The sequence below is a fragment of the Prunus dulcis genome, chromosome 8 (genome assembly GCF_902201215.1).
Source record: "Prunus dulcis chromosome 8, ALMONDv2, whole genome shotgun sequence".
Taxonomy (NCBI): Eukaryota; Viridiplantae; Streptophyta; class Magnoliopsida; order Rosales; family Rosaceae; genus Prunus; species Prunus dulcis.
Genome location: NC_047657.1, coordinates 12,149,448 through 12,170,225, shown reverse-complemented (window position 1 = coordinate 12,170,225; position 20,778 = coordinate 12,149,448). Strand labels below are relative to the sequence as shown.

The following is a 20,778-nucleotide window of genomic DNA, read 5'->3' as shown; positions in this document are numbered from 1 at the left end:
TTTGACCACTCAATGAAATGTTTTCATTTTAGTGTTATTTTGGATCACCCTATTCATTTATTTTGGTTATAATTAGATGTCATGATACTTTTCAATTTGTTTAATTTTTTACAAAAATTATCTGTGAATGAAAACTTCAAAAATAAACAACTCGAAATTGTTAAAATAAAATTTGTGGTGGATCCCATAAGTTATTTTCTAAACTTAATTGATAAAATACTCTTACGCTTCGGTCCAGCTAAAAGGTAGACCGAAGGTAGTAGGAAACCTTCACCGAGAGGGTAGTAGGTAGGAAACTTTGTCGTATTACTTGGGTTGAAATTCAGGCACGTTGAAGATAGCAGGAAACTGCTTCTCAACTCAAGTATCTATGGTGCCCAGCAAGAGGCCGCCTATATATATCAATTGAGAAAATCTTTGACATGACCACGATTCCCAACTCTTTTCCCCTGTTTTACCTTATCCGACACCCCATCAAACATTATGGCTTTAATCACCAGTGAATCAGTATCCTCTTCCTCTTCCTCTTCCTCTTCCACCAATTCTTGGAGAAATGATGTCTTTATCAGTTATAGAGCTGCAGATACACGCTACAATTTTACAGACCACTTGTACAGCAATTTGCAACAGAAGGGAATTAAAACCTTCATGGATACTGACTATAAGAGAGAGGAAGAAATGTCACCAGCACTTTGGAACGAAATTGAAGGGTCGAAGATTTCTATCATCGTATTCTCCGAAAACTTTGGATCCTCGTCCTGGTGCTTGGATGAACTCGTCAAGATCCTTGATTGTAAAAGTTCAAAACAACAGATGGTTATGCCAATTTTTTACAAAGTGGACCCCTCGCATGTGAGAAAGCAATTGGGCACTTTTGGTGAAGCATTTGTCGACCATGAACGCATATTCATTAATGACATGGAGAAGGTGATGAGATGGAGGGCAGCTCTTACGGAAGCAGCAAATTTATCCGGGTGGGCTTTGAAGGATGGGTATATTTCGAACCACCTAATTACTATAGCTATATTTGAGGCCGGTTATCTTTTTTTTTCTTTTTCTTTTTATTTTTTTATTTTTACTTTTTAAATACTTGATATTAATATTTATTATTAATATTAAATGCCACATCATTTTATAAATTAAAAAAAAAGTGAGTCCCAAATATGCCACATCATCATTTAGTGGCAATTTTGACAGCAATGCTAATTTCAGAGGTACATTGTAAAAATTTTACAAACTAAGGGTATGTACGTGATTGTTAAAATTGAGAATGCGGGACAGACATGCATTAAGGGTACAAATTTAGGATACCAAACTTATATGAACCCTATTAAGCCTTAATTTTATGTCATGTTGATGTCTTTGATTGTATTTATCTAATAAAGTTTCTCTTTGACAAAAAGAAAATAATATGGTTAACCTATACTTCCGTAAGAAAAAGCAAACTTAAAAATTAATGCGTATTGTTTTGTTTGCCTTTTTTGTGTGTGTTTATGTTGTTTGCCTTTTTTTAGGACATTTCCTGTTGAGAGAGGCGATAATATCAAAGGTGGAACAAGCCTAGGGGCTGTAGCCTGGGGAAGGTTTTGGGGGAAAAAAAAAACATATATAGCCTAATATTTTGAACTATAAATAAATAAAATACATATATAATTGCATATCCTACCACACCAATAGGCCTAGTCAAAGATCTTCTACATTTGTATTTGGTCTCAAAGTTTGTCCCAAACATCAATTTTAATCCTTTTCCATTAATGTATCTCCAAAAGAGAAGGATTTTTCTAAATAAAATTCACCATTTCGTGAATAATATGGTTCTAATTCCTTTTTTTTTTTCCTTGTGTTTATAACTAGCGTGATTTATATGATTTAATGTATACTTTTGTTTATATAAAAACTATAGAAACTGTTAGTGCCAAAAAAAAAAAAATCATTAGATTTTAAGCTAATAACTTTAGCTAGCTCACCCATTGAAAAATTTCTGATTCCACCCTTGGATAATATACTAAACTCACACACACTACGTAGATGCTAGGACTTTAAACCAGGACCTTGCATGGAAGAGCATTTACTTCAAACCACTACATTAATAAGTATTTTGCATGTTGTTTGGCTCTTTTAAATATACATATCAATTAAATTCCATTTCTTTTCATGTTTTTTAAAATATTTTATTCTGACAGGAGCGAGTCCAAATTTATCAATCACATCGTTGAAGAGATTTCATTGCAAGAATTAAATCGTACATATTTGCATGTGGCAAAGTACCCAGTTGGTATAGAGTCTCGTTTGCAAGATATGGGTGAGCTTTTAGGTGCTGGGGTAAATGATGTTCGCATGGTAGGTATATGGGGGATTAGGGGAATAGGTAAGACAACAATTGCCAAAGCAGTTTATAATTCAATTGTCCATCAGTTTGAAGGTAGTTGTTTTCTGGAAAATGTTAGAGAAAACTCAGCTGCACCTAGAGGCCTGCTCCAACTACAGAAGACTCTTCTTTATGAGATTCTAGGGGGAAAAGAATTGGAGTTGACAAGCGTTGATAAAGGTATCAATGTAATAAAGCAAAGGTTGAGTCATAAAAGGGTTCTCTTGATGCTTGATGATGTGGATCAATTGGACCAATTAAACAAATTAATTGGAAGGTCTGATTGGCTTGGTTTGGGTAGTAGAATTATCATAACAACAAGACATAAGCATTTGCTAACGTCTCATCAAGTTGACTTAGTGTATGAGGTCAAGAAACTAGATACTTATGAAGCTTTTGAGCTCTTCAGCTATAATGCCTTCGCGGAAAAAGGACTTCCAGATGATTATAAGAACCTTGCAGTAAGTCTAGTAGATTATGCTAAGGGGATCCCATTAGCTCTCACGGTTACTGGTTCGCTTCTATGTGGTAGAAGTGTAGATGAGTGGCGAGCTGTATTGGATTGTTACAGAAGAGCACCTTCCCTGGATACTGATGAAATCCTCAAAATAACTAAAAATGCTCTAGAACGTCCGGAAGTATCCGTGGAAACTGCCCTCGTGAGGATTGAAGAAGAACATGTTCAAATGCATGACTTGCAAGAAGAAATGCATATAGAAACTGCTCGACAGGATGTTCGTGAGGATGTTAACATTGTAAGTAGAATATATTTATGATAATACCTGTAGGATATCTATATATATGCCTGGAGAATGTTAAACAAGCTAATTCGAATTTTTTGCAATAAATAATGATCAACCTTTGAAGCAAGATTGATATGAGTTATCAATCCTGAGATGTGCAAAGCTTAAAATAAACGAACACGCAGAGAATTATTTTACGTGGTAAAACCCCACCTCTGGGGAAAATCCACGGGACTCCTCAGTCCAACTCAAATCCACTATAGAACGATAATTACAAGAAGTACTCACACACTTATCCTAGACTCATTCTAGATAATGTTTACCGACTTCTTCGTAACTCAACTTCTGTCACGGGATGATCTTCGACACTCCTTATGTTGAACGCAATACTGGTCACGATTGCTTCAAGCTCGCCGGAGGAAAACTGCCACCACAGTCTTTGTGCCCTCAATCGTATGAGTCACCGATATGCATATGAATGCAATATGAAGGAAGAGAGGATTTGATAAATCACCAAGTAAACAAGGAACACTTGATGACTTATTTAAGAAAATCAGCACAGCAAGCTTTCTCAAAACTAACTCAATATTTTTCAGAGAAAAACCAATACATTGAAAGCCGCAGATCAAAAGAAAACAACAACGGTTTTATCCCATGCAGGTTTCTCTCAATTGAGAGAAGCCCACGCGAGTACACTTCCTATGCAACAAGGATTCACAAAACCAATTCAACTAAGACTTCTAAACATCATGCAAAAAGGTCTCTTCATTGAGACGCCAACACATCAGCCAAACATTTATCCAATTATCAATATAATATTTTAACTTAAATAAAAATAGGATTAACATGAAAATACTTGATAGAAAATAGCTCCAACTAGGAATCCTATAATGAATGCATGATTATGTCATGATTTACCTGAACTCAGTTTCTCATATCGATCACGTCATACTTCAAAGATCCAGAATGAATGTGTTGCGCCAAAGCTTCCAGTAAAACAAGTTCACACACTAATTCCCAACCAATGCTAGAGTCTAGGAAATGACAATACAATTTTCATACTAACAATTTACAAATGCATATATGTTGCCAAGAAACAAATGAGTTTGCCTTGCAACTACCTAAAAGCACTTTCATTTTATTTGATAAAGAACTTGAATTTGTTAATAGCTTAGTTGCTAGCTTTTTCATACCAGGGAACAATTGAAATTCAACGCCAAGAAAGTTTGCCTGAGCAACCGGATGGGATATGGTTTAGTGCTAAAAGCTTCTCTAATAAGGTGCAAACTCTACAACTTTCTAAGCACCTCTCGATCAGTTGCTTATAATTTTTTCTTGCAAGATATATCTCTTAAACTTTAATTAAACTGCTAATTTCTTTTGTAGGTATTTTCAGCGGAGTGGATGTTTTTAATCGCTAGCGTGATGCTAGAGATCTTTTCAGCTATATGTGATCAACTTTCCTCCCCAAGAAAGCCTCTCTATGCACTCTTTGGTATGGGGCTGGCTATTATGGCTCTAGCCACTTGCATCTGGGAATTCATTCACAAAGGCAGAAGAGGAAATGTTCAATTTGGCAAGTGCGGAATATTGCTGTGGTGGTTTTATTGTCCATGTTCAGGCACCCTTTTTGGTACTTTCCCTGAGATTTGTGGATTAATTTATGCAATCACTCAGTGGGCGTCCTCCATGGTTCAGTTTGTGTGCGTGCTTCAGCATAAGGACAATCCTTTCAAAGTAAACATTTTGCCTGTCCTTTTTCTTCTGTGTTTGGTTGTTTCAAAATTAATTCGGAATGTGAGGGGCAGAACAAGAGAGGAGACCAGTGAGATGGAATTGGAATCCATTGCTGTTGACCCTTGAGGTGGACTGCGAACTTGTAATGTCTTTGTAACTTTGCAGCTTAGAAGATTGTGTTTGTCATACCCAGCAAAATTTTGACATGCATGCAGTTTTGCCAAAAAATAAAATATATACGACTCAAAATTGTGAAATTGATGTTTTCCCAGTGTTTGTATCAAAAATTGTATTTTTGCCTAAAATGGTAGGTAGTTTTCTATGAACATCAAAATGGCCAAAATAAGGCTAGACATGCATTGCTGCAGTCAGATGGAGTGGGCCAAAACTTCAACTTCCAGCACTCAAGTCAAGTTTCACTCTTCATGAAAGTTGTTCATCTCTACGTCTACTGCAACATATCGAAATTTGGGTTTATTCGGACAAATGTTGAATCCTAAGAGCTGAAAATACCAGATGCACAACGCCAGTAAAAAGCTTATAGCAGCAATTCGGGCCTAATTCGGGCCCAATTCGGGCCTAATTCCAATGATCTAATGAATTTTCTTTCTTCATGAAAGTTTTTCATTAGAATGTCTACTGCAACATATCCAAAGTTGGGATCATTTGGATAATTGAGGAATCCTCACGACATCAAACATCAGAAGCATACCAGCAACAGCGAAAGCTGATAAACAGTGGTAATTCGGGCCTAATTATGGCCCAATTCGGTCCAGCTTCCAGTCCTCGAATGAATATTTGTTCTTCATGAAAGTTTTTCATTTGGATGTCTACTACAATATATCCGAATTTGGCGTCATTTGCACAAGTATTGAATCTTCAGAACACTAATCATATTCTCGGTTCGTGAGAGCAGTGTATGACGACCAGTCAGTTGCAACCATGCTAAATCAGATTTTCTATTGCTCAAATGGAATTAAGTTCTTCATGACTGTTGTTCCTACTTATGTGGAGAACAACATATCCGAAATTTGTAGCAATTGGATCAATCTAGCATTCCCAGTTCATTATGCAACAAGGCATGTTCAGAGGAGAAACTTAGTGGCTGCAAATCAAGTTTCACTTTATCAACGGAGGGACTTCATCACAAGTGAGTTGATTCAAAGAAGAATAAAATGAAGATGTGGTAGATGGAAACAATTTGACATTTTCTGTGAAGAATATTAAAACAAAGCCAAAGTTCAACACGTGAAAAGTCTACGCAAAAGTTGAAAGAAGGATAAAATAATATGCAAGTGGGCTTAAAGAATGAGTAAATAAAGAAGTAGAGATGGTGGTCATTATCTCTCCATTTCTTTTTGTTTTTTAGCCAGCTACTTTTGGCTGTCACTCACGAAAACCAATGGCAAGTGGACTAATACTTTGGATTTCTTTAAGTCTAATAGTGATAGCTTTTGTCAAATCACATCAAAGCCTCTTAGCAAATTTTTTGGGTTTACTTATATTTGCACGAAACCCACTCACCAAAACCAATGGCAAGTGGGTACTTCAAATTGACTGCTGGTCTGCTCAACCGACCTCCATTCTCTATAAATTGAAGGAGAAATCATCAACAAACGACACACAACTCAACCAACAAAAACTAGACTCAACGTCTATAAACCTAACTCAAAAGCTTGAAACAACCTTCCTTTTTCATTCTCTGAATTTCCCAGTTCACAACTGCTGAGGAATTTTCTTTATCTTGCTCTACCAACTCTTGGTATGATATTTCCTTGTACATGATTAAATAGAGAAATCTTCAATCCCCATTTTAATTTTATGTACCAGGTCTGAATAGAGAAATCTTCAAGCTGTGTTGTTTATGTACTTCCTTTTTCTTTCAAGTTTTCTAAATAGATAAATATTCTGATAAACTTTTGTCATTTCCATTATCGTTTAATTTCAGCTTCTATCAGTTACCATTTTCGCGCTAGATGAATATTGAAGTCCTCTTAATTGAGGCATAGAAAAGAACCTTGGATTGGGTCAGTTCCCCGCCCAATCCACAATCGATTGATTAAAGTCAATATTAGTGCTCATTTTCCAGTCTTATCATTTTCAGTATGCTGGAGTTTTTCACTGCCAACAGTGTACGCTTTCGCAATAGCAAGAAGCAAACTCCACGGCCAAATGCCAATGCGAATGGCCGACCGGTCCTTTTCGGGGTAAACACCCAGCAAATAAAACTCAAGGCGCTACTAATTCAGCTCTGCAAATATGCTTATATTCTATTACAATGACAAATCCTAAGATGAAATTGAAATTTCAAACACACCCAAGCCTAAGCTCAACCTAGTCCTGATTTACGAAAGAAACCACCTTTTTGACCATCTCCACAGCCTGGTCACAACTTGGGTTGAACAAATGGAACACATGGTCCTCCCCTTCACTCTCTACAATCTCAACCAACCCACTCCACCAACTCTATTTCAATGCCTCATAGTAAGCCCATGCCCTGTCCCTCAAAAGTCCTTCTCAGCCACAAAAACCAACACCCTCCCACACCCAATGTTACCTAATTTCGAATCCTTGTTCAGGTTCACTCTCGGGCAGTTCAGCCCACTACACGCTAGAAAAATTACCTCAAGTAGCTTATTGGGCTTTTCATTCCTAAAATACTGGTGAAACAAAACCATCTCAGCTAACTTCGCCCCTCCCAGATCATCGAGTCTAGCCCGATTCACCACGTGGTGCATAAGGGTTGCCCCGACACTGTCCCCGCCCAGGAAAACACGGTCAAAGTCAACATAATCGTTGATCGATGCCTTGGGTCCATTACAAGTCGCATGGGCCGCAGCCCATTGGAGTGCTTCCCATGTGTCTTCATATGCAAGAGGAAGTGGCTACTCAGGGCCTCGCCTATAGTGCATAGACAAAATACGACGTTTGCTTCAGATGTTAGCAAAGCGGTGTGGTTGTGGTAGGGAGGAGAGTAGGGGGACTCGATGACGAAAACATCGCCGTGGATGAAAAGAAGGATGGAGAGTGTTGTGAATTTTAGACAACCTGAAAAATGGAGATTATAAAGATTAGTCTAAACACAAATCATACTCGCAAGTGCACAAGGTCAATCATAATATAGTACAGCAAATACGAGATCATTCCCACGAGGATTGAGTTTAACTACCAATTAGTCTAACCGAATTTACTTCACAAAATACTTTAACTACTCTAATTATATAACAAGAAATTAAACACGTAGCATACTCACGTAAACACGAAAGAGGTTTTTGAAAGAATGATTTAATTAACAACGAAATTAAAAGACAAAATAAGTAGAAAGTCACGAAACACAAGGATGAGAAATTCAAATTGATAAAAGCACTAGGACAATGAATTCACCACTGGTAATCCGATCTAGCCTCTTATTCACCTACCTATTAACTAACCATTTGATGTTGCCGCTTAGTTTTCCTTTTTCATGAATTACTTATGGTATTTAGGCTAACTCGTATATTCCTACATGCAATTCACCAATGGTATTTAGGTCAAATATCAACACATAGAAACTCATTAAGATCAATGAAAACCTCGAACAAGCATGTAAACCCTAGGAGTATGGTATTTACCCTAGACGAATTACAAGTCCTAATCACAAGAAACAAACCTCAAATTAAGTATGGTATTTACTCTAATTTCATCCGATTAACTAAATTAAAAGTCTAGATGTGATCGGGCATCAAGATAATCAACCAAGTTATTACGCACAGTGATTAAGAATCTAACATCAAACGGCAATCAATAGATAGGTAAAATAAAAAAACTAGATTATCATACAAGGGCTACATCATGCCCTAGCATAAGAAAATTAGTTAAACATAATCATAGAATTCAACATAAGCAAAAACATAAGGAAGAAACAATCTAACTTAGCCAATTGCGGTACTCTTCCGGTATCTCCAATTTCTCCTAGTCTTTCGTATATCCTCAAAAGAGTTGTTTCTCATGCTTAAATAAAACACCACACATCTATTCCTACCCTAGCTGGGCTTTTACAGCAGCCCAAGAATAAAGAAAAACCTAATTAAAACATAAATACAAAATGGGTAAGTAATTGACTCATCTTCCTACTTTGACTGAGATAACACTTCAGTTACTTGGCACGCACGTTTGGGGTTGTTCCTCCTCCAAGCAAATTCGGGAAAAATATGTAATTGTATATTTTTGTCTTATCTTTCCATCCATATATCGCACGCCTTGAGGAAAAATCAGGAAAGTCTTTAAATAGTCATTCTTCCACAGCAGAATAGTTTGACGGGATTGCACCTTATGCTGACTTAACTTCAAAGACTGCTCTCATTGGCTGCTTCGAAAATTCTAGAAAAATTCCACAATCATCTTCAAGGTCTTAGCTTTCATTTCCAACTGGTCTCGTACTAAAACTCCACCAAAAAGTCGTATTTCCGTTTACTCTGGAAAGCTGAAAATTGAGAAAATAAAGTAATAAGTCCTTTTTAAATCAAATTCTCCTACAAAACTAAGTATAAAGAGTACATAAATGTGTAAATTTATGGACTTATCAGGGAGCTTCTGGCTTGGGTCAGGGAGTTTGGGAGGAAGATGAGGGCGGACAGTCCGGTTTCAGGCGAGAGGACTATGTCTTTGGATCGCACCCCAGTTTCGGGGTCGGTGGAGGGCTAGACTGTCACACCCCGGACCGGCTCCGCCGTAGCACGATATTGTCCGCTTTGGGCCTCCCTCACTGCCCGCACAGTTTTGTTTCTGGGAGCTCACGAGCAACTTCCCAGGGTGGTCACCCATCCTGGGATTGCTCCAGCTTCCAACTCGCTTAACTTCGGAGTTCTTACAACTCCGAAGCCAGTGAGCTCCCAAAAGGCCTCGTGCTAGATGGATGCGGGTGTGTCATATAAGGCACATCACCCCCTCTCCGTTTGGTTGATGTGGGATCTTACAATCCACCCCCCTTAAGGAGCCCGACGACCTCGTCGGCACACTCGCACCACACTGCAGAGTGGCTCTGATACCAAATTGTCACACCCCGGACCGGCTCCGCCGTAGCACGATATTGTCCGCTTTGGGCCTCCCTCACTGCCCGCACGGTTTTGTTTTTGGGAGCTCACGAGCAACTTCCCAGGGTGGTCACCCATCCTGGGATTGCTCCAGCCTCCAACTCGCTTAACTTCAGAGTTCTTACAACTCCGAAGCCAGTGAGCTCCCAAAAGGCCTCGTGCTAGATGGATGCGGGTGTGCCATATAAGGCACATCACCCCCTCTCCGTTTGGTTGATATGGGATCTTACATAGACGGTTTCAGTGCCTTTAAGTCTTTCGACGTGGCCGTCTTTGTAGATTCGGAAGCGGGTTGGGAACTCGAATGAGAAATCGGGTGAGGAGGCATTTGGGTCCATCGGGGGTAAGAAATGAGAATTGTTGTGTAAAAACTGAAAAACTGAAAGACTTGTGATTGTTATTTTGCGGTTTTATGAAAGAGAATTATTGCGGATTAAATGCTTTGATATTTTATAAAATTAACCAACCATTTGTTGGCAGTTGAAAGCAATGGTTACTTTCGTCTCAAGTAATCTATTCATTTCTGGTTGGGTTGGAACCATTCTAAAATTGTTAACCCTAATCTGTTTTACAACAACCACATGAAAAACCCTTCGCATGTGTATACGCATATATGTGTACTTTATTTATAGTTATTAGAAGCAAAGCAAAGTTAATACGTATTATGCTTAACAGTCCTGATCTCTTGGACTATAGGAGTCCAAGAGATTGTGGTCGCCTACCGTTGAATATTAATCCAATGGTTCAAAAAAAAAATTTAAAAGGAGTGTAAGAGTGAGTGAATCGTTGAATTTACATCCAACGGTGAGCGATCACAAATCTCTTAGACCCCTGTAGTCCAAAGGATCAAGACTGTATGCCTTAATTATATATATATAAACCCACACATATACATATGTAAGTCAATATTATGCTTATAAGTAATATCCCATCAGAAACCTCATATTATACTCTTAACGATGAATAGCAAACCAAATAAATCCCTGAGCTCTGAAGCACCATAGATCAGCACTATCAGGACCATCAGCAGCACCAAACTTGAAATTCTGTCTTTGCACATTACTTCTAATTCTAAATAATAAGCTTTTCATTGTTTAGCTTCGGATTCTATTAATAAGATAATCAAATTTCAAATACCTTGAAACTAAATTTGATTTATGGATGGGAATAATAGTTTTTTTTTTTTTTTTTTTTTGTTTTTTGTTAGGGTCAGCAATATGACATAATGGTTAAAAGATGGGAGATTCACTATTATACCCAATATAGGAGTTCAAATTATTTTAAAAAAACCCTTATATGAAATGGACTTTAGAAACACACTCAAAACTCATTTACAACATAACAAAAGACTTTTAACTTTTTTTAAATTACAAAACTGCCATTGATTTTTTAAAACAAACACAATCCCAAAACCTTATAAACCCAAAACACTCAATAAGGCATCAAAGTAATTAAATGCAATAGGGCTAGCTATCATTTTTTGAGTTTTTTTTGGGTTTGGTTATAAAAATTAAATGATGTAGGGTTTATTTATATTATTAGTGCTAAGAATGGGTATATGACTAAATATCTCTTAAAAGAATGCATGCATTATTGCATTTTTGCCTTTTTTGGTTGGTTGTGGTTAGAAAGAATGATGTCAAAATGTTCATTGAATATAAGAAATATGAAGCCAGGTATGTATGGGGTGGGGTGGGATTGCAAATGTGACCAGAAACAAAGATGGAATGAATGGAAGGCTAGAAACATTGGATCATCTCCCCACTTGGTCTGGGTCTTTCTTTATGCAATGTAGAGTAGACTTGGTAAATAAATAAAGAAGACAAGGTATTTATGTAAATATTTTGGAAATTTCAAACCCTCTCTCTCCCTCCATCAATGAATTTCCACAAGGCTTATCCAGAAAAAGTAACAAAGTAAAAGAAAGAAGACATCTCTATTTTCTCTTTTTACCAAACCCCCCAAATTAAATAAATAGAAAGAAAAAAAACCCACTCCCCTAGCCCTTGGGGTAGTAATTAACAAATCAAAAGCCACAAAGAAAGGGTCAAAGAAAAGACGACCAGTCTACCTTTCCGAAATCGAAGACGGAATTTTTCTAGAAATAACTCCTTCATGTCTCTTTCTTCATCCAACAACTCCTTTATACTAGTGCTCAAGTGCTATGTTTTTTTCTTCATGCGACAACTCCCTTATGTCTCTTTCTTCATGAGATCTTATTATAAATTCTAGTTTAAGTTTGGAATTCCAATAACATTTCAAAATTCAGAATTTTCAGAACATTCTGAAATAGAAATACCACTTATTCGTTTTAATTTTTCTACAATCTTAAACATATATATATATATATATATATATATATATATATCCGCAAGCGATAAGTGATGAGAAGCATAGAATGGGATTATAATTTTCGATATATTATTCCACAACTAGGTTTACAGCTTTATACAATGATTCAGTCAATAGTATCCTAAACTATCACTTATAACCAAGGTTTGATCAGAGACTAAATAAGGAAGCAAATAACTACAATATCAATTTACAATATTGACTAATTAATGGAGATATCTTCCTTAACAATAAGAATAAAATTATTACTAATAGTAGAAATCAACTAGTTTTTGCAGCAAATAATAACCAGCATTGTCGCTATTGGGATTGAAGAAATGAAAACAATGGTCCTCCTCTTTGGTCTAAAACAACTCCACAAACCCATCCCCCCATCTACTTTTCTACAAAGTCTCATATGGTACCCCACACCTGAGTGGCTCCGCCACTGAGTATAACTAGAGTCAACCGAATAGGAGACTTTTTACCAAATCAAATTGGAAAATGGTTGTTTGAGTATTATTTTTTGATGATATGGGGCCAAAGACCGAAAAATGAATTATACAATTGCATCTAGGACAAACTCTTCCCACGCTGTGCCCGTTGATTTCACATTCATGCCGCGTTGAGCAAGAGGCCCAGGTGTGTGTATATATATATATATATATATATATATATATATATATATATATATATATATATATACACCATTCCCAACTATTTCAGCTCATGCAATTATCCAACAAAATGGATTCCAATATCACCACTGAACTAGTAGCCTCTTCGCCTTCTCCTTCCACCAATTCCTGGAAATATCATGTCTTTCTTAGTTTTAGGGGTGAGGATACGCGCTACAGCTTTACAGACCATCTGCACAGCAGTTTGCTAAGCAGGGGAATTAACACCTTCAGGGATGATGATCAACTCGAAAGAGGACAAGATATATCAAGGGAGGTTTATCAAGCAATTAAAGAGTCAAGGATTTCTATCATCCTATTCTCTGAAAACTATGCCTCATCAACTCGGTGCTTGGAAGAGCTTGCTAAGATTATTGAATTTAAGAATTCACAGGACCAAATTGTTATCCCGGTTTATTACAAAGTGGACCCTGCAAATGTAAAAAAGCAAATGGGCGCTATTGGTGAAGCATTTGCTCACCATGAAAACAAATTCAAGGAGAATTTGGAGATGGTAGAGCGATGGAGGGCGGCTCTTACGGATGCAGCAAATTTGCCTGGGATGAATTTTAACAATTATGAGTACGTATATTTCTAACCACTTATGTGTTGGCTATATATATTTGAGGATTTTCTTCGTTGTATGCTCTTCTTTAAATTTAAATGACAAAACTAGAATCCATCCCTCCTTCCCTCCTTTAGATACTAAATGTTACGTACTAGACCAACCAAATGACCATTAGTCACATGTTGGAAAATTTTTAGGTCAACTAGAAATAACCCTCGAACTATAGGGATATTTTGAGAGTCATATACAAACTATCAATTTTTCATGAACGGATACCTGAATTCGATCTTATAAACCCTGCAAATTAATCTCTCTCTTAGTCGCTCTGTTTATTAAATGCCTCTGTTTATTAAATGCCTACGTGGAAAATTATGTCTCACTTTTATGCTTACGTGGCTTTTAATTTTAAATTGAATTATTAAATTTTTTTTATAACTAAATAAATAAATATAACCCAAATTGGGACATGGGTGAGCGTCTACCAATGGCTAGTCAAACAAAAATTCAAATTTGCCTCCTGACTTTCATCCACAAGATAATAAACCTTAATTTGCAAAGAAACAATTAAAAATCGATCATTGATTGATATTTCACTATTACATTTTACACTTTGCGCGACGAATAGAATTTCATCGCGCAAAATACATTGTAGTCACACAAATTTTAACGCGACAAAAACTTCGTCGCGTAGAATCCGTCGCGCAAAGATCGTGAAGAAAGACTTTGCACGACCAAGTTTTTTCATTGGTCGCGCAAAGTGACTTTGTGCGACGAAAAAATATTGGTCGCGCAAAGTAACTTTGCGCAACAAAAAAATATTGGTCCCACAAAACTTTGCGCGACGAAAAACATTGGTCGCGCAAAGGTTTGCGCGACGAAAAATATTCGTCGCGCAAAGTTTAGCGCGACAAAAAACATTGGTCGTGCAAAGTCTCAAAAAAATTTAAAAAATAAAAAATTCCCGCGTTCCATTTTTGGTACCCGCCCACATTTTTAGAGTTTTGCGCGACGAACACTAACGTCGCGCAAATATTTGCGCGACGAAATATTTTTTTGTGTTTTAAATTTTTTTAATTAAAATAAACTAATTTTTACTTTTTATTATTATTTCTTTAATATTAATTTATTCAAATTTTTACTTTTTAAATATAATTTAATTGTATGATTTTTTTTAAATCACTTTAATTTAAATTGATATTAATTTAATTATAGTAATTTTTTCAAATTTTTACTTTTTAAATTTAATTTAATTGTAAGATTTTTCTTAATTACTTTAATTTAAATTGACATATTCAAAATAAAATTACATATGAAAAATAGTGATCAAATTATCCAATAAATATTTATATATATATAATATTCAAAATGTACACATGAATTAACAAAGTACAATAATAAAATCCTAATACAAGCATATTGTGGTGGTAGTGGTGGATAATATGTTTTGATAGCTTCCTAATCCTCAACTTTAGCCATCAAAGTCTCGATGATTACCTACAAAAAAAACAAATATGGTCAAATAACAACAACAACAAAAAAAAGAATGCATAATCTCCCCTAAAATTGTTATACCACAAATCCAACCCAAACTCCAATCTCTCCCCTTTACTCAACCCCAAACCCCACACAAACTCAAAACTAACTCCAAAAACACATATTAATGAAAAAAATTTAAAATTTGGAGAGAATATACCTTTTGGCAAGATTGAGAGTGAGTGAGAATGAGAGGGAGAAGTGAGAGAATTAGATAAGATAGTGATAGAGAGATGAGAGAGTGAGAGATAGTGAAAAGATAGATGAGAGAGTGAGTGAGAGTGAGAGATAGTGAAGAGAGAGATGAGAGATTAAGTGAGAGGAGTGAGTGTGAGAGAAAGGGTGGGATTTGGGGAGAGGGAAAGAGAGAGGAGAGGTAAGAGTAGAGAAAGAAATTGAGAAAATGGTGGAGGAGTTATTTCGGTTTTTAAAAACCGTATCACTTTGCGCGACGAAAATACGGTTGGTCGCGCAAAGTTTTGCGCGACGAAATATATTGGTCTCGCAAAGTTTTGCGCGACGAATATAGAAATATTGGTCGCGCAAAGTCTAAAAATTATTTTTTGAAAAAAAAATTCCCGCATCCCATTTTTGGTACCCGCCAAAATTTTTAAATTTTTGTGCGACGAAAAATACATATTGGTCGCGCAAAGTCTAAAACAATTATATAAAAAAATTCCCGCGTCCCATTTTTGGTACCCGCCCAAATTTTTGCGCGACGAAAAATATATATTGGTCGCGCAAAGTTTTGCGCGACGAAACATATTGGTCTCGCAAAGTTTTGCGCGACGAATATAGGAATATTGGTCGCGCAAAGTCTAAAAAAATTATTTTTTAAAAAAAAAAATTCCCGCATCCCATTTTTGGTACCCGCCAAAATCTTTAAATTTTTGCCCGAGGAAAAATACATATTGGTAGCGCAAAGTCTAAAACAATTATATAAAAAAATTCCCGTGTCCCATTTTTGGTACCCGCCCAAATTTTTGCGCGACAAAAAATATTGGTCGCGCAAAGTCTAAAGTTTTTTTTTTAAAATTTTAAAAACCCGCGTCCCATTTTTGGTACTCGCCCAAATTTTTTGAGTTTTGCACGACGAACTGTTGGTCGCGCAAACTTTTGAGAGACGAAAAATTGGTTCGTAGCACAATATTTATAAAAATAATTGTTATGAATAATAAAAAATAAAAATATTTTATTTTATGATTTAAAATATAATTAAGGTGAAAGCTACTTAATAAATGTATATACTATTCAATTTCTTAAGTGTTATATGTACAAAATAAATAAATTTAAAGCTACTTAATAAATAAATATATACACACACACACACACACACACACACACACACACTTCAACGATCTAACCATAAGACTTGTTTGTATATACTTCAAGATCGTATACCCCAAAAATCACAAAAAACAAACATTCAGAGATCTAGTAACGGGACAAAACTTTTCGATAGTTATAAATGAAAAATCACGATTTAACGGTTATTTTAACTCCGATTTTGATGATTTTTTTACAGCTACACTCCTTGACCCTATATGAATACAATGACTGAATTTGATCTTCAATTTAAAACATTTGCACTAGTGGATACCACAAAATGTTATGTTATATTTAACGAAAGTATAAATAAACTCTTAATTGTTAGTGAATATATTGTTTTGATGGCATATGCATTCTACGAAACTAGTTTCAACGATCCAACCGTCAAACTTGTTTTTTTATACTTCGAGATCATATACGCCAAAAATCGGAAAAAATAAACATTCATAGATCAAGTAACGGGACAAAACTTTTCGACGGTTATAAATGAAAAATCATGATTTAACGGTTATTTTAACTCCGATTTTGATGATTTTTTTACAGCTACACTCCTTGACCCTATATGAATACAATGACTGAATTTGATCTTCAATTTAAAATATTTACACTAGTGGATACCACAAAATCTTATGTTATATTTAACGAAAATATAAATAAACTCTTAATTGTTAGTGAATATATTGTTTTGATGGCATACACATTCTACGAAACTAGTTTCAACGATCCAACCGTCAAACTTGTTTGTTTGTTTGTTTATACTTCGAGATCATATACGCCAAAAATCGGAAAAAATAAACATTCATTGATCAAGTAACGGGACAAAACTTTTCGATGGTTATAAATGAAAAATCAAGATTTAATGGTTATTTTAACTCCGATTTTGATGATTTTTTACAGCTACACTCCTTGACCCTATATGAATACAATGACTGAATTTGATCTTCAATTTAAAATATTTACACTAGTGGATACCACAAAATCTTATGTTATATTTAACGAAAGTATAAATAAACTCTTAATTGTTAGTGAATATATTGTTTTGATGGCATATGCATTCAAAAAAACTAGTTTCAACGATCCAACCATCAAACTTGTTTGTTTATACTTCGAGATCATATAGCCAGAAATCGGAAAAAATAAACATTCAGAGATCAAGTAAGGGGATAAAACTTTTCGACGGTTATAATGAAAAATCAAGATTTAACGGTTATTTTAACTCCGATTTTGATGATTTTTTACTGCTACACTCCTTGACCCGATATGAATACAATGAAATAATTCGATCGTCAATTTAAAATATATATTTTCTAACAAAAACCCAATCCGAACAACAAGAATATATTTTTCTAATAAAAATCCGATCCGATCTAAAATAATAAATTTAAAGTTACTTAATAAATATATATACCGTTTAATTTCTTAAGTGTTATGCATACAAAATAAAAAACAAAAATAAATTGGTTTAGGTGACAAAATGTTTGGATTACGTCATGGAAAAATTTTAAAAAAATATTTTTTTTATTTTATTTATTTTTATAAGGACTTTGCGCGACGAAGTTTACTTTTCGTCGCGCAAAGTCACTTTGAGTGACGAATTATTTTTCGTCGCCCAAAGTCACTTCGCGTGAGCGACGAATTATTTTTCATCGCGCAAGACTTTGAGCGACGATGTATTGTCGTCGCGCAAAAGTTTGTCTCGAAAAGTGACTTTGGGCGAAGAATTATTTTTCGTCGCGCAAAATTTGATGGGCGACGAATTATAAGACTTTCTTGTGACGATGTGTAATGTCGTCGGCATAAAGTTGTCGTCCTTGAAGTTACTTTGCGACAATTGAATTATTTTAGATCATACAAAATTTGGTCAAAGACTTTTGCGACAGTTGATTTTCGCATAAAAGTCGCGCCGACGAATATTTTTCGTCGCTCAAAAATTTGGTCAGCATAAAGGGGTTTTTTTTTACTAGTGTTTCATTATTGAAATTTTAAAAATCTGACAAAACAACCCAAGTTTTAGATGTATTACATATGCTTGAATAGCAAATGTTTAGAACTGTCTTTGGGTAGACCATTTTTGGTGGGTTATGGAAGGGGGTGATTGATTTGTTGAGGGTTGGTTGATTTTCCAAGAGTGGTGAGATGTGGTGGGGTGGGAGATCCGTAGTGGGATGGGGAAAGGGAAGAAGAGATGACGGTGGTGGCGTAGGGAGTTTTTACTAATTTTGACTTTTTTTAGCCCAGCCAATTGTTTTTTTTTTTTTTAGCATTAACAAAAGATAACATGGGTAGATATGTTCCATAAAAGTAGGACTATCTAATTTTGTTCTTAATTTTAATTTTTTTACTATGAAAAAAATGTAAATTTACCATATTATCTTCATTTAATTAATAATTTCAATTCTTAATGTTTGAATTAACCAATGGCATTTTTTGATATTTTGAATGTTTCACCATTCTCTACCTTTTGCTTTATATTTTTTTAATATAATAGAAATTTATTTTTCTCTGTATTATTATATTTCCTTATTCTTTTGAGGATATTTTATGAATTTATTTGTTTTAGTGGACGTGGAGCCTATATAAGCTTAAAAAAGATTCAATATTTGCCATTTGCAACATAAGCATTTATCAGCAATTTGTAGAATTTATGTGAGTTGAGTATGCAACTTGTAAAAGGAAATATTTTTGTTCACCAATTTAACTCAATATGTATCATCATCATCTTTATAGGTATAATCATAGTTAACTTTTTACTTTGTATTTATGGAACCATAATTATACATATGAACACTTGTCAAAATGGTAAGAACAAATGCTCTCGTTTGTAAAACCATTATTTTTCTCTTTTTAGAGAAAAAAAATGAAACCTTCTAGATATAGGTAGGTCGTTTCCAACAAAAAAAGAAAAAAAAAAAAAAAAAAAAAAAAAAAGAGATATAGGTAGGTCGTCTTTCAAATCTAGAAAATCCTCCACTTTTTGTGGGTTTATATATTCTTTGCCTTATTTAAACATTTATATATATATATATATATATTGATTTACATGTTTTTAAACTGCAGCCGTGAATCCAAATTTATTCATGAAGTCACTGGAATGATTTTACAAAAATTAAACCGTGCCTATTTGGCATATGGGACGAACTATCCAGTTGAAATAGATTCTCGCATACGAGAAATGAATGATCTTTTAGGTGTTGGAGTAGCTGATGTTCGCATGGTAGGTATATGTGGGACTGGAGGAATGGGAAAGACAACACTTGCGAAAGCTGTTTACAATTCAGTTGCCCATAAATTTGAAGGTTCCTGCTTTTTGGGAAAGGTTAGAGAAAAGTCACAGCTACGAGGCTTAGTCAAACTACAAAAGACTCTTCTTCATGACATTCTCAGGGTGAAAATATCGAGTCTCACAAATGCTGATTTAGGAGTTGACATCATTAGGAGGAGGTTGGGCCACAAAAGGGTTCTCTTAATTATTGATGATGTGGATCAATTGAAACAGTTAGAATACTTAGCTGGAAGCTCTGATTGGTTTGGTGTGGGCAGTAGAATTATCATAACAACAAGGGATCAACATTTGCTTCATGCTCATGGAGTTGAGTTCACATACCAAGTAAAGGAGTTAGAATCTGATGAAGCTTTGGAACTCTTCAGTTCTAATGCCTTCCCAACAAGTAGACTTCCGGATGATTATCAAGAACTCGCTCGTAGATTCGTAGGCTATGCTCAAGGGAATCCATTAGCCCTCACTGCTACGGGTTCACTTTTATATAGGAAAAGTATAGCTGAATGGCACTCTATATTAGAAAGGTACGAAAGAGCTCCTGCCTCAAATATTCATGAAATCCTCAAAATAACTAAAAAGGAACTTGACCATCACATCAAAAGACCCAAAGAAAATGTCCTCATCACCAATGTTGAAGACCATGCTGGGGTACGCACAATATATATATCTATTCAAATTTATATAAACGTAAATTTATATATATATGTATTAATTTTTCTATTAATTTAACTTATTAATGCAATTGTTTATCATACTATAGGGACTAAATGAAGCTGAAAGCAATGAACTGATGCTTGAACAAAATGACACAATCTCCGGAACTCCAGAAGTAGAAAGACTTCAAGGAAAAATTTCTGAAACTTATAACGAAGTTACAGTGAGTGGAACACACAACACACATATATATATATAGTCTTATTCAATTTGACTGGCAAAAGCTTTTTCCTTTTCAAGTATTAGTTTGTTAATGCAATTGTTTTTTCATACAATATAGGGACTAAATGAAGTTGAAAATACTGCAAAGTTGCTTGTAGTTGAGACATTCTCCAGTACTCAAGAAGAAGAAAGGATTCAAGGACATATTAATAGAACTGACGATGTTACAGTAAGTCAAATACATATATACTGGAATTGACATAT

General features: G+C 35.2%; 3 protein-coding genes and 1 pseudogene across 3 annotated transcripts; 3 read left to right on the top strand and 1 right to left on the bottom strand.

Moving 5' to 3' along the window:
* Positions 1-483: 483 nt before the first annotated feature.
* On the top strand, positions 484-1,564 carry LOC117638492 (disease resistance protein RUN1-like). Its single transcript, XM_034373611.1, has 2 exons — positions 484-1,036; positions 1,515-1,564. The coding sequence occupies exons 1-2, from the start codon at positions 484-486 to the stop codon at positions 1,562-1,564; spliced, it is 603 nt and encodes a 200-aa protein (XP_034229502.1).
* A 734-nt stretch (positions 1,565-2,298) lies between these two features.
* On the top strand, positions 2,299-4,974 carry LOC117638491 (disease resistance protein RPV1-like). Its single transcript, XM_034373610.1, has 4 exons — positions 2,299-3,123; positions 4,308-4,391; positions 4,498-4,606; positions 4,733-4,974. Exons 1-4 carry the CDS (start codon positions 2,299-2,301, stop codon positions 4,972-4,974), a joined length of 1,260 nt encoding a protein of 419 aa, XP_034229501.1.
* A 2,208-nt stretch (positions 4,975-7,182) lies between these two features.
* On the bottom strand, positions 7,183-19,664 carry LOC117638268 (annotated as a pseudogene).
* Positions 12,999-13,526, top strand: LOC117638490 (TMV resistance protein N-like). Its single transcript, XM_034373609.1, has one exon. The coding sequence runs from the start codon at positions 12,999-13,001 to the stop codon at positions 13,524-13,526; it is 528 nt and encodes a 175-aa protein (XP_034229500.1).
* Positions 19,665-20,778: the final 1,114 nt, after the last annotated feature.

Excerpts from the sequence above, each read along its gene's own strand:
- LOC117638492 (XM_034373611.1), top strand. The coding sequence starts at position 484 with ATGGCTTTAATCACCAGTGAATCAGTATCCTCTTCCTCTTCCTCTTCC. Across the intron at positions 1,037-1,514 it reads TATAGCTATATTTGAGGCCG|GACATTTCCTGTTGAGAGAG; the intron begins GTTATCTTTTTT and ends GCCTTTTTTTAG.
- LOC117638491 (XM_034373610.1), top strand. The coding sequence starts at position 2,299 with ATGGGTGAGCTTTTAGGTGCTGGGGTAAATGATGTTCGCATGGTAGGT. Across the intron at positions 4,392-4,497 it reads CTAAAAGCTTCTCTAATAAG|GTATTTTCAGCGGAGTGGAT; the intron begins GTGCAAACTCTA and ends TTTCTTTTGTAG. Across the intron at positions 4,607-4,732 it reads GCCTCTCTATGCACTCTTTG|GCACCCTTTTTGGTACTTTC; the intron begins GTATGGGGCTGG and ends GTCCATGTTCAG.
- LOC117638490 (XM_034373609.1), top strand. The coding sequence starts at position 12,999 with ATGGATTCCAATATCACCACTGAACTAGTAGCCTCTTCGCCTTCTCCT.